Source organism: Artemia franciscana, chromosome 13 (genome assembly GCF_032884065.1).
Source record: "Artemia franciscana chromosome 13, ASM3288406v1, whole genome shotgun sequence".
Taxonomy (NCBI): Eukaryota; Metazoa; Arthropoda; class Branchiopoda; order Anostraca; family Artemiidae; genus Artemia; species Artemia franciscana.
Genome location: NC_088875.1, coordinates 4,756,542 through 4,771,092, shown reverse-complemented (window position 1 = coordinate 4,771,092; position 14,551 = coordinate 4,756,542). Strand labels below are relative to the sequence as shown.

Below are 14,551 nucleotides of genomic sequence, written 5' to 3'. Positions count from 1 at the left end.
ATGCCCCTCTAAACAAATAAAAACGAAAAAACTCGAACTGACACATTATACGTGCACGAACAAACCGATATTGTAATTCATTTGTGCGCTTTTTTGCGTATATGTTTAACATGTAGTGTTGTAATGTTTATGTTTATCTATGTCTACATTTATCTATGTTTAACATGTAAGGTTGTGCCATTTTTTTTCACGTCTATGTTTAACATGTAGCGTTTTTGCAATTGTAAATTAGCCAAGAGCTACGAATATTGTGTATTAAATCGTTCTCTCTCTCAACAATTAAGACCAAAAGTAGTGATTTTGCTCCAGAAGCTGGTCAATAACCAATCTAGAAATTGAGGCTTACTTATCCATACTAGTTTTAACTGAATTGTGAATTAATGCTTAGAAAAATTCTATTCTCATGTAATTCAAGCGAGAAATGACTTGTTGCTACTTGTCTTTACCAGTGTCTGTTGGGGAATAGGAGAGCAGACATTCCTTCCCCCTTCTCGGTTTAAGACCAGAATCAAATAAACAGGTAAAAATGTAGCACTCGATAGAGCAATAAAAAGTTTGGCTTTTCTTTCAAGAAAGATGGAATTCAAAAAAATTGTTGGCTGTTCATTTCTTTCAACATTTAAGGTTTTAATGGAAGGGGTGGTCTTATAAATTTTGGAGGTGGCTTATTCACTTAGACATCAGAAGTCCTGGTGTCCTTTTAAGAGTCAAAGTGATCAGAGGTCAACTAGCTTGTCTTCAGCGAAATAAAAGAACAGCAAACCGGGAATCCCTGTTTATAAATAATGTTTTCAGCCGCCTCCCCCTCTTAAAAGCCCTATTTAGGGACCCTTGTCTATCTTCTAAGAACAATGCGTTTCGATTTATTGGGACTCGTATTGGCTCAAAGTCAGACATGATTTTGAAAACAATGACTTACCTTTGGAGCCCCCCTTCTTTAAAGAAGTGTATGTTATAAGAAAAGTAATTTGTATTGACAACTACAGAACATGGTCCAGAAATGCTTCAGCCGACAGCAGTCCTCAACACCGTCAACCCTTCACCAAAGATTCTTCCTCTCGTGACGAAAAGAAAAGCTCCTCATTACCTCGCATATCAGAAGTAAAGCAAGTGACAAAAATTGGCCATGGTACTTGTGAGTCATTCGAGCAGAGGTCACGGGTGGAATCCCTTGAAAAATGCTCCTTGGACTCTGGAATGGGTAGTGCTGAGTCAAAATCTCGAGAGGAACTTTCGACTCATGAAAGAAAAGCCAGTGGTGCCAAAGAACATAAGAAAGAAGATGTAAATAAAGATTTGGCCAAAGAGGAGTCACTTTTTAAAAGGTATTATTTTTTACTTTTGTATAAACTACTGTCGAGAAAAGCAATTTCGCATGTAAAAAACTTGTTTTCAGAGGCAATCGAACCTATGGCTCACTTCTGATTAGATGGACAGTTCTGGCTCATGAGCTACGAGAGTTCATCGGTAGAGGTAGACATTTTTTCATGCAAAATATTAAATCCAATTTCCTTATTTTTTCTTAAGTAAAAATCTGTTTTATTATTGCTTTTTTAGATGATAATATTTATTATTTCTGAGAAAGTATTTTTTTTTCTGTCTTATGTTTGTCAGAAATATTAGCAGTGGTTTGGACAAGATGAGTTCGGACAAGTTCGATGATGTGTTTGACAAAGGGAAACCTATGAAATTATGGAACCTGTGTTTTTATTTCTTGCATCTAAACCTGGGAAGCTGCTTTTGGGAAGGGTATTTTATATGCTCCATAATTTGCTTCTAGATTAAACCAATTTTATTTATCTTAAACAGTTTTCTGTTTGCACCTTTCCAATATTCTCTGAAAAAATTTCATGCAAAAATATAATTCAACGAATGGTCCTGTAAAGCAGTTTTGGCAAAATTGTAACTTTTTTGGCCTATCTTACTATCTATACTTGTGTACAGGAAGTGAATAATAGACCTTAAAATAGTGTCTTCTAAGTAGCCTTGGCTTAAACGGCTCTTAAAAGATCCTCTGGTTTAACATTACCCACCAGAAGTGAAGAGTCCTTGCTGAAATGTTGCTTTTTAAGATGAGCCCGAAGGATCCTCTGAGAGTTGGCTCAAAGACGCACTCGGTCGTGCTTCAACTTTTTTTTTATTGTAAACCCCCTCCCACTAAAAAATTCGTGATATTTAGTGTTAGTGGCACAAAATAATTGTCTATGTTATTTACTGTAGGTATATACGAGGATACAAAGGGTAAACTTACATAAAGACGTTACAAATTAAAATTATAAAGAAGTTCAATGTCAGACAATTCAAACCAGCTAGAGTATGTAAAGAATTAAATAAAACAATAAGTAGAAGGGTTCAGTTTCTTAACAAAGACAGCATGAAAGTCGTCATGTTGTTAGCCAATGTCCAGCCCAAGCTGAATAAAGTAATCTATTTTGGGTTAAGTTTTATTTGTATTATTTTTTGGGGGGAGGGAGGGGGTATTATTGCAACTGAGTTTATTCTTGATTTGTTGATTTTTATCGTTTTGGTGCGTGGTTTATCGGTTTGGGGAGGGCAGATATGTTGAAAGGATTCAGATCATAGTTAACTTTTGGAAATACAATTTTTCGGTTCATGAAGAATTTTGACTCTAAAAGCTTGTCAGTCTGTACTGAAATTTACGTTTTAAATATAAAAGAAAGAAATGAAAAGACTTTATGCTTTAATTTAAGCATGAAATTTAATGGAGAGAAAGATAACTTATTATAAGAACTTTTTCTGTAACCCAGATACTTTAAGTATAGTAATTATTGCCTTCAACTCGAAGCTAAGAAAATCTGAAATCAGAATTTTAAATTGGGATCTGGAACTTGTTAAAAATAAATTGATATATTTATGTTTTTTCTGTTTTAGGAAAAATAGTGGTGGTGTAAAACTTTTGTCCTCTTTATTTGGCCGTAACTCAGGTAGTGATATCAAGGACGAAGTAAGTGACGATAAAAAGTCACCAATATCGACGAAGAAGCAACTTCAACACTCACCTTTGCTGGGTAAAGGTATTTTATAATTATTTAATATTTGGTTAATTTTTTATTTCAATTTATAGAATTCGTTGGATAAGTTAATTTATTAATTATCTGTCTAGTATTTATGAATTTATTTATACCATTTGTAAAATTGTCTACAGTTTTGTTTTATAGGCTATCTATAAAAGAAATAGAGGTGGAAAGTTGTTTTTAAATCCCCATCATCATTGGACCCAATCAATTTCTATTAACAATGGTGGCACTTGTGTTAGCCACTTTACGCCGCCTGGAACTTTGGAAAGAAATTCAGATTGTTTTACCGTGTCAATTGAGGGACAAGGAAGAGGATTAGTTACCTATAGCTCTTGTGTTTATGATAAGATTCCATAGTGGAAATTGTTTTTTTCCTTACCTGTTTTGTGTTATTTTTGTTGTTGTTGCTTATGCATTGAGAGAGCAAATCTGATAAATGAAAACTTATCCGTTCAAAAAGCGACACGGTGTCATGTAAGGGAGAGGTTATTTTTCTTGCTGCAGCTTGTGACTATAGTTTACTAAGTAATCAATGGTTCAAAAGGCCTTTATATCATGAAAATGTCACAACAATGTTGGACTTATTTCTATCATATGTATTTTATGTTTTATTACTTTTATGATTGCAATTATTATTTTGTAATACAATTTCTATTATCTATTTCTTATTTTATATATTGCTACTGTGATTCTGGATGTATGTCTAAACCTAGCATAGAACTAGGTGAAGCATAGGAAATACAAGGCAGGAAACCCTATCAGAGAGGAGTTGTTATCTTTTTTTCTTACTTATGCGTGTGCCCTTAGTTAACTAATCCCATAGTTAATCCCCTAGTAACTAATACTCTAGTTAGCTATTAATATAAATAAACCCAAAGGTTGAAAGGAGTTTTAAGCCATGTAAATATTACTAAAATGTTGGACTAGTTTCTAGAATATTTAATTCTTGATTAGATATTTATTTTTTCTTTGTTACTTTTATCATTGCTATTATAGTTTTGAAATTCAGGTATTTATTTATTATTTTTAAGAAGAAGAAAATTGGCAACTACAGATTTAGGGATGAGGGGCCTAGTTTAAGTTTGACATCGAATTTTTTGTCATAACAGCTGGACTTTAGTATTAGAGGAATCGGGGCTCTTACCCCTAGTTCTGGGCTTTTTGCAGGCCTAATCTATTAGACTCACCAATATATATATATATATATATATATATATATATATATATATATATATATATATATCTATATATATATATATATATATATATATATATATATATATATATATATATATATATTTGTGTGTTTATTTTGTTCATATATATTGTATTAATATATATTTATAATAATGCTTTTTTTATGACATTTTGCGTACATTTTCCTTTGATTCAAACCATTTTAGTGTCTTGCTATATCCTCCTTAGTAGCTAAGAGGAATTTTGATTTGCTACACTTTCGAATTCATTTGGTGACAACAATTGTCATTTGGAGTAAGCAAAAAAGAATTAGTTTGGCTTTTTAAGTTCTCGAACATAGGATACAAATTCTTAAGCTCTTTTTTAAATTTAATTTTTTTAGGTGACAATTATAATGAAGAGAGAAGATCAGACAAGAAAATAGAAGAATTACCAGCAGTTCCTCAATTTAAAGTAGGTTGCATTGCATCATCTAATACATTCCTTTCTGACCTAAGAACTAGACAGGAGAAGCGGGCGTCATTTTTTACCAACAAACAGGTATTGTTCTCTCTTAATCCTACTGTGAGTATTTTTCTTCACTCTCATATACTAAATTGCCATCGAGTTGAATTTATTGAAAGATTTATTTTGATTATTTTTCTGTCATTTTTTTCAATGTGATACTTGAATGGGATTTATATTTAGAGTCTCTACGATTTATTATCTTGCTGTAAATAAAAACGTGATGTTTAAAAGCATCACAAATGTGATGTCAATCTAGTCAACAGTCTTCAGCTGTTTTTTGGTTGAAATTGTTCAATCGTTTCCACTGAAAACAATCAAGCGTAATCGCTTTTTGAATTTCATCTGGTGTTTTAAAAGTCATTCAAATTTTTTTCTTTTCGAGAACTTTCTCGAAAAAGACTTCTTTGATCAAATAAAACTTGTACCATTTTTACCAGTATATATACAAAAACTTTTTATTCTTTTTAGACATTTTCTTTTCAGCTGACGATCCAAAATTTTCAATTGTGACTCAAAATAGATACTTACTGAATATTCGCCCTCGTAAAGAGGTTTTTTCGTCGGTTGCACAAGTTGAAGCGGCCTCAAATACTAGCCCTAGCCAGGATAGAGCATCTAAAGGCGCTTCCTCTTATCTTTGTTGATTAACTTGATTAAGGATAGGTTCTTTCAGGACAGCACGGAATATCCAACATGTTCTTCTGACCAACCATGGGTATGTGACCAGGGGTAAAAGATTCTCTAGGGAAAGGAGAGCAGTTTCCCCTCCGGGTCTTGTTTTGCCCCAGATGACCCAATTTTTTCCAAAATTTCCAACCACTCAATTTGGTATTCTGCTGCCCTTGTTCAGATTTTGGCTCTTAACATTTTTTTGGAGAATGAGTTTGTGCCTCCAATGTTTGTTTTTTATATTTAACTATATGCACCAACGTTTGTGGATAATCTCTTTGTAACAAAAAAAAAAAATAAAAAATTTTCGCTTCAGGATTGTTCGATCACACGGGTATTAAATTGAAAGTATTTTGCAATTCTAAGAGATCCTTGAAAGATAGTATGTTGTAGTATGTTAACATATCAATTTCGGAGAGTACGTTTACATATTAATGTTTGAAGAGCGTGAAAGAATGGTTTTGTCTCATAGAATCTTATTATTATTAAATTTCGTTGAATAATAAATTTTTTTTAAGCAATAGTACTCGTGCTAAATATAACATCAACAACGTCAATCGTTGGGGGTTCTTATAAAAACGACTTAGCCAAAATCTTCTTTAATTATTTTAATAATTAAATGTAGTAATAATTATTTTAATGCATGGAGTTGAAGTACGAGTTGAAGTTTTGCACCTTGGAGTTTAATAATTATTTTAATAATTAAACGTAGTAATAATTATTTTAAGCATGGAGTTGAAGTACGAGTTGAAGTTTTGCACCTAGTTGAAGTTTTGCACCATGGAGTTGAAGTTTTGCACCTAATGGCAGTGCTGCCGTTTTTATATTTTAGAGTGTGGCAGTTTATTATATTTACTTCTTCTTTTAAAGGGTATATATTTCAGAATTCCGAAGAAGAAAAACAAGACCTCCCAGAAAAATCCGCGCCGAAGGGCATTGAACAGCTTTCAACTGAGCCTATTGTTGGGAAAGTAAAAATGAGACTTGGAGCGTTTGCTGAAAGCAAAATAGAAGTTGAACCTCCCTTGCCACCAAAACCTGGAAAGGCGCTCCTCAAGGCTCCCCCTCTGGCACCTAAGCCTCGCCCTTGGTCATTTGCGAGCTCAGACAAATCAAGTAACATGTTTGAACTTATGTTGCTTATTCTTTAAACTGTTGTAAAAAGAACGTCCTTTAATGTCGGTTGGGTGGTCACAATCCCTCCCTCGCCTTCAGGAAACGGTGGAAAAGTGCTTGAAAGGCCATATTTTTTAAATTAAAAAAAAAGTAATTTCGAACCTTAGAAAATGCCTTGCTGAACTACTCTTTTGTTTTCATGAAATATAATCTTCTTTTTTCCATATTTTTGCCTAGTAAAAGAGACTGTCACCAATTTACCAAAGCTTTTGTAAGTTGATTCTGTTGTATATCTTTATGCCTAGCAATTCAGAAGAGAGCTTGCATGATTATTTTTAAAACAAACGCCTAGCGCTCATCTCTTGAAAAAGGCAGATTTTAACACCTTATATGGCAAACGTGAGGCTTTTTACGCCACTTTTATTCGGGAGCGTTTAATCAAAGCTGAAACAACAAGGCACTCCTTCCTCACTTCAATCAGGGGTGATTAATCCTCTTCCTAAGAGAGATAGGCTAAAAGGACCCTATAATCACTGCAAAGTGAGCAGTTATAGGTCAATTCGTGTGCCATCTTTTGTTTCCAATGTGATTGTTTGACTAAATTTTAATTTGTTTTACATTCTTTTTTATTCCACGGTTTCTTTTACATTTAGTCTTTTTTTTTCGTTTTCCTCTCTTTTTTTACCTACTGAGAATAGAGAATACAATTTAATTTAAAAGTGTCTTTCTCAGCATTGTTGCCGAATTTGAATTTCGCGTCATAAATAGCACTAGTACATACATATCTTAACGAAAAGTTTTGTCATTACTGATATTCCCGTCAGGTGAACTTGACCTTCACGTCAAACGTAGTCAATTGTACAAAATACATAAATAGATGAATCAAAGCTTAGTTATAAAAAAAAATTAATAAAATTTATGGCTAGTTTTCTGGGCTATTATACAAAGGGGGAGGAACAGAGCAATTGGGGCTTTACAGGAAGGAAACAACACCTTTGCAGCTCCTTTCCGTTAGTTGCATCAAAAAAGAAATCACTTGGAATAAATTAAAGTGCACAGATATTGAATCCTAGCCTCGACAGAAGTACGTCCAAAATAAAAAATTAGCTGCAGAAATAGTCATGCTTCCCGACACAAGCACTCGAAACAACATCTTGTCCAGAATAGTGCCATCCATAACTCAAACGGCTTGACAGACATGGTGTTACAATAAATGAGTCATTCCAGATTGCAGTTTGATGGCAAGAACGCTTACAATGTTCCACAAACGCCCCCTTTGAGGGAGGCAATGCTATCTGTAGGGTCCAAATGTACTTGTAAATCACTGAGGGAACACTGATTAGGATCCCTTCCGTAAGCGCTGATTATCAGCTTTTTTGCAACATCTTGGAAGGAGAACATACTGGCTGCCGTGAAGGTTTCTATTCTCAACTTCTGTATTGCACACTGAATCTCCATGTACAGACCGTTCTTCTTGGCGGACGCTAAGAATGTTTGTTTTCCTGTGGAGGAAAAGGAACTTGTTTTGTTACACTCTGGAATGCAGTGAATGAACGCCAGGGAGTTCAACGTTTGGTTCTTCGTTCTCTGGAACAAAAGGTCAATGGGGACATAATCATTTGGAAATTTCACGAAGAGTTGAGGCACAGCATTCTCCCCAGGAAGAATGCTATGGATACGAGGGAATTGCTCCACTAGTGTCACAATTACATCTGTGTCATTAGCACAAACATTCACCCTTTCTAAGCCGTTTCTTAAGTAAAAGGTAATGTGCAGAGCCATTCTGGTGTCCATTTTCTCATGTGTGCTGCACAGAAATTCCTTTAAACTGAGCGAATCAATATCATGACTTAAACAGACACATCTCATCCGGTCTTCAAATCCTCCAGACGGCCATACACGCAAGGTGTCGGCAGCACTTAAGCTGCTTATATAGTCAAATCCATTTGCTTCCCATGTTTCATCAATTGTTTTCATTAAATCTGCTTTGTTCTTTGTATTTGCAACAATCTTTGTCCAGTTACTAATTTTTGAGCTCGTCGAGAGGGAGTATACTACCGAGCAGCGGCCACGTAACTGGTGACATCCACTTCAGTCCTTCAGAGATATACTGCCACCATTTGGATCAGTGTGACCAAACAGTCCGTCATACATGTCACCCAAAATATGAATTTCACTTGCTGTTTCATGTATCACTTTCAACACAGCTTTAAGCAACCTCTTGGCATAGATTTTGACGGTTTCGTGTTCATCTGATAGCTTTTGCCGAACCAGTGACATGAAGTCGATAACAAGGGCTTCACTGCCATACAGGCAACGTTCCTCTTCGAAGTTCGATTTTCAAGCCCTTCACGCAAGTCACTGGCGTCTCCAGAAAGTCTCACACGGTAGACTTAACACCGCTTCCAAGCGCTAACCTGGAATCCCTGAGCTCAAAAATTGAAGGAGCATATGAAACGAGTTCAAAACTCAAAATATTTTTAAGCTGTTTCAGTCTACCGTCAGTGCTGGAATATATCCCACCCAGGATTCTCTTCACTATCATAGGCTCTGAAAAAAATGCGCTTTGCCCAATACTTACCAGAAAAACGTTCAATATAGAACTTGAAAAATACTTAGTATTGAACAGAGTATAACTTTTTCCTGTAATGTCGATCAGTTGAAGAACTAGTAAATTCTTAATACTTGCAAGTGCAAATTAAGGCAAAGTAAATATGAAAAGTAGAGTGGAGAGATACTCCCCCCCTACATTTGAAATCCTTCATGAAGAAATATTCTACCTGACAATATGCTCAAAAAAGGTCCCCAGAATAAAAATATACCCAGTCTTTTCTTTTTCGAGACACGCCCTCTTTGCCATTGGCGCAAGGAATTTTGAATGCACCCCCAGATATTCGCTTTCAGCGCTTGTTTCTGCCCTAGATTCCATATTTAAGTCTTCTTTAGCTCGTCGAGCTAAAGTTTTTTTTTTTCCTATGCTGCCGATCTTGGCTTATTCCTGGAAACTGGTAAGGGTCTAACCTGTGCGGTTTTTACGGAAAGTGTGGACCTCAGGCCGGATTAATGAATATGACATTACATTTCGGAAAGCTCCACAGAACTCTTGCCTGAGGCCAAAAAGGATGGTTTTGGCTTGTCCACGAGCCAGAGCCTATGGTGTGCGAAGTGAAGTGGAGTTATATAGCCTATGTCAGAGAGGAGTATCTGAAGTTGTGCAGCGAAGCTTTCGTTTCATCAAACCATGTTTCTGCTTTCGAGTGGAAAGCTCCGTTCTAGCAGGCAAGCAGGCAGGCACCACTTTCAAATTGAAGATAGACTAAAATCTATAAGTGTTAAATATATGCGGCAGTTACCCGGCCCCACAGCCAATATATCTTCTTTGAGTGATAAATAGAAAAATTTACAGAAGCAAAAAAGCGGCATTTACCCACGGGTCTGAAAGTGCTGCCGTGATTTCGGCTGGGCTTATCATTTGTTTTTTCGGACTTGGGATTGAGGTAGAGAAATGTTATCAGATATACCTCTTAAACTTTAAATGTTTAAACTTTCCAAGTGGTGACGTTAAAAAGTTGGCCTTCGGCAAAAAAAAACTTTTGAACTAAGACAGATAAAATTTTTTTCCGACGGCAATGGATAGCTCTTGATGAGCTGATCAAAGTGTATGTCATCCATTTTTTGGTTCAAAAATTCCTTCATGAGATATACTAGTTTGAAAGTTTAAAGGGGTTGACAACTTCAATAGTAGGGTACACACTGAAACCAAAAATAGGCCGGTACCAATTGTGAGACAAGTAGAGGACTTGTAAGCAACAGTCGGCTGTTAGACCATAATCATCTTCGGCAATAATGGGTTTACAACTTTGGCTAGTTGGTGTATCTATTATTTGTTTCCGGTGTATTTGATGGTATGACCAATTTGGTTCCAGTGGTAAGACATGCAGGGGACTTGTAAGTAATAATCGTCTGTTAGGCTACAATCATCTTCAGTGAAGAGGGGTTTGTAACTTTTGCTAGTTGGTGTAACCTACCCATACTCACTGTAACCTAGAATTAAGTGTTTATGCAACGGGTACAAATGATAACGTAAAACAATGAGGTAGTTTCGTAATAATTAGTGTCACCTATGGTATTTTAATCCTGAAAAGTTACGGATCGCTTTATAATACCAACTAGATTATATAAGATATTGTTCCAAGTTTCCATCCGTCACGATGTCTACGATTGAAAAGGATAAAGTTCAACTGGCCACAAAGTCAATTTAGTCCCTTCTTTCGATATTCTTTTGTTATTGTTGTTTTTTCAGCGTTGAGGAATAACCTCTGAGCATGCGATTACTGATCGCGTTCTTCTTTGAACATAACGTTTTAAAAGCTTCGATAGGCTGACAACTTCAGCGTTTAACCGATAGCAAAGAAACAAAACCAAAGTGTTACTGTCCCAACACTTGATTCGGCGAAGCCGGAAAAAGGCTGTTGCAACACTTCACGTTGCTCAGGCAACGTAGGTCTATTTTTTATTTCCTCTCGTTATATTTTTATTGTCATTTCTTGAACATAGTAATGTACTTTTTTTTTTATTTACACCTCATTCAAGTATTTGTCTTTGGGTGAAACTGAAATAATAAATTGGCTTGTATACAAATTTTTATTTTCAATTGACTCAAATTTAGTATCAATAATTTGTATTAAAGAATTTTTTTATTAAGTAATCAACAAGGAGTGTGTTGATTTTTGACTTCCGCTCCTGACATTACAGAGTTTGACTCTTCATTGGCTTTGTCTTTTCACAATTTTTTTCACTGTAGATGATCTGGAAGTGTCTCGTTCTTGTGAAAAAACTCCAGAAGGTGCCCCAATTTTTGATGAAAAAGACGAAGAAAAAATTGGATCTGAGCTTCCGAAAAAATCTGTAAAAGAATTAGCTGCTAGTCTGAATAAAAAACCAGATGAACCAAAAGCTAATAATGCTTCGTTAAAATCGAAATTTTCACCATTACTTGCGGATGGTAAGTTAAATTTCTTTTAATTAAATTTTGTTTAGTTTGTTGGAATGTATATGTGGTTGTCCTCAAAGAGTACAGTAAACTGATGAAAGAAGGAAAGATAAAAGAAAAGAAGGTAAAGAAGAAAAAGATAAAAGAGTCGTCACTAAAAAAAAAGAAACAAAAAAATCTATATATCATGCGTTTGACTTGAGCTTATTGGATCTTGTATCTTTAGGCGTAGTAATAATTGAATGTGTATGCATTTTACGGCTCGATGTTTATTCTGAAAATCGCCTGGAACTAACATTTTCTGGCCTGAAAAACGATCTAGATAGATCACGATTTTGGAAAAATTAATTCTCCCTTCCCAGTACCCTTAATATTTTTTGCAAAGTAAATCCCCGCGAAGTAAAATTAAGAGACCCAAAGGTCGGAAAGAGCTGTCAAAATGAAGTTTGACAATCAAACAGTTCGTGGTAACGAACTGTAGTAAGGAGCGACCCGGCTCAATAGTAACCGAAACTCTAAAAAATTGAATTTTGATACCAATAGTTACATAATTTTTTTTTATTCTAATGCTGATTTTAAGTATATAACTTTCATCAAGATTAGTCTTACACCTATCAAAAGTTACGAGCCTGAGAAAATTTGCCTCATTTTAGAAAATAGGGGAAAACACCCCCTAAAAGTCATACAATCTTAACGAAAATCACACCATCAGATTCAGCATATCAGAGAACCTTATTGTAGAAGTTTCAAGCTCCTATCTACAAAAATGTGGAATTTCGCATTTTTTGCCAGAAGACAAATCACGGATGCGTGTTTATTTATTTTTTTTTTTTTGTTTTTTTGTTGTTTTTTCCCCAGGGGTGATCGTATCGACCCAGTGGTCCTAGAATGTCGCGGGAGGGCTCATTCTAACGGAAATTAAAGGTTCTAGTGCCCTTTTTAAGTGACCTCGCTCTTTACGCTAAAGTATTTTTAGTAATTTCAACTATTTATTCTACGGCCTTTGTGATTCAAGGGTCTTTCTTAAGGAATTGGGACAGAATTTAAGCTTTTTGTGTAAAGAGTGAGGGGTGAACTCCCTCATATATGCAATAAAAATATACGAATATAGAAGTTCGTTACGTAAGTTAATTCGTAAATTATGTATATTTTTTACTAATGAGAATGTTCGTAAAACAATTAAAAGTTTTAGTTGCCTTTTTAAGTAATCAAAAAATTGGAGGGCAACTAGGCTTCCTCCCTCTCTCATTTTTTCTCAAAATCTATGAGAAAACCATTTAGCCAAAAATAAATTTAATATGCAAATTTCGTTTTAATTATTTATATGCGGAGAGCCAAGATCAAAACATGCATGAATTAAAAAACGTCCAGAAATTAGATAAAAAAAAAAAGTTTTTTTAAATGAAAGTAAGGAGCGACATTAAAACTTCAAACGAACAGAAATTACTCCGTATATGAAAGGGGCTTTTCCTCCTCAACGCCCCGCTCTTTACGCTAAAGTTTTTACTGTTTTAAAAAGTAGAGTTAAGAGAAAGAGTTAAAAGTTGATGTTCTTAAAAATATTATTAATTATAATATTTTTAGTTAAAAAATAACTTAAAATATTATTATTTCGGACCTGATGTTTAATAAAGGAAGTTTGTTTTCCTTTGTTTAGTTCTAGGACACCAATTCCCGAATTAACTAGGCAAAAAAATAAATGAATCATTACAGCTAAATCTAGAAAAATTACACAAAAGAGATTTCTTGTGCAAATCAGGGAATTGGGTACACGTTGCCGGAGAATTTTTCCCAAGAAGGGGTATACGCCGGAAACCGCTCTTAATTCTAAAATTTACTTTACCGAGTGAAACTTTGTCCCTGGTACTAATCATAGAATCAAAGTAACTCAAAAGCGAACGCTTAAAAAAAAAGTTTAAGTACGAATACCTTATCATTTGCTTACCTTTTAAAGATGTCAGGTTTAGTCACCCTACTCCTGATGTGTCAATTAGTGCGGAGGTGGTAACGAGGCCATTGCCACCTCCCAGAATTTTTGCCCTCCCCCCTCAATTTTTTGAAAAAGAACTCTTTGGAATTTTCATTGAAAATATTTTTTTTCGATATTTACATCGTGAAAAAAAAGAAATACAACAAAATTGCCCCCTCCCCTAGATTTTGAAAAAAAATAATTTGAATTCTTGGGGTTATGCTGCTTAACGCTGAATTGTCAGTGACGCTGGTAGTTTTAACTCCAATTGAACTCTCGTAAACCGCCAAATATCCCCCCAAACCACCAAAAATCCTCTTTTAATTTAGCAAACTCTTTAGATTCTCTACAAATGTGTTTCTTTTCTCTTTTTTTAAATTCCTTAAACCTGTGTTTTAAACCACGGACAAAAACCATGGTACAAGTGTTTTGACATTCGTGGAGGAAATGAAAGGAAATTCAGATTGAAATAAGTTTTAATAATAAAACAGACGAATAAAAGTATGAGAGGGTAAATCGGGGGAACGCGGAAACTAACCATTTTTGTTCAGCGTGGTCTACTTTGCTGTTACAGCTGAGACATCAAATTTATGAACTAATGTTATTCTTCCAAGATAAAGTAAAAATTTGGAATATCTGAAGTAAAATGGTCAGGTTTGTGAAACACCATTATTTCTTAAAAGAGGACAAATACCAAAAGTGCAGATTACAGAATGATCGCAGAAAGAAGAACACAATTGGTCTGGGGGTACTCTATATTTCTTATGATTAACAAGGATTTGAGAATAGCCTAACTGAATTTTCTTTTAACATCACAAATAATGCACTGCTGTAAGGTTATGAATCGAATTTGGAACAGTAAAAACAGAGGATATAGAGAAGCCACAACATCACTGTCATACTGGAGCATCCCAGAGGAGCATCAAATAAAATTGTATTGTCAAATACTAAAAATCCATTTTTATCCATCTTTATTGGGATCACATGGTACGGAGAGCCGCCTAACCCACGATATAAGGTATTGGATTCCTCCTGGCATCAGAAGGCGTGGGCTATATAAGG

General features: G+C 34.9%; 1 protein-coding gene across 1 annotated transcript in view; it reads left to right on the top strand.

Annotated features, from left to right (window-relative positions):
• Positions 1-14,551, top strand: part of LOC136035059 (neurofilament heavy polypeptide-like) — a 78,996-nt gene that overhangs the window by 40,573 nt on the left and 23,872 nt on the right. The window contains exons 5-9 of the mRNA XM_065716656.1: positions 987-1,325; positions 2,893-3,035; positions 4,618-4,775; positions 6,296-6,527; positions 11,332-11,532. Coding sequence (XP_065572728.1) covers positions 987-1,325; positions 2,893-3,035; positions 4,618-4,775; positions 6,296-6,527; positions 11,332-11,532 — 1,073 coding nt within the window. The remainder of the gene's footprint in view (positions 1-986; positions 1,326-2,892; positions 3,036-4,617; positions 4,776-6,295; positions 6,528-11,331; positions 11,533-14,551) is intronic.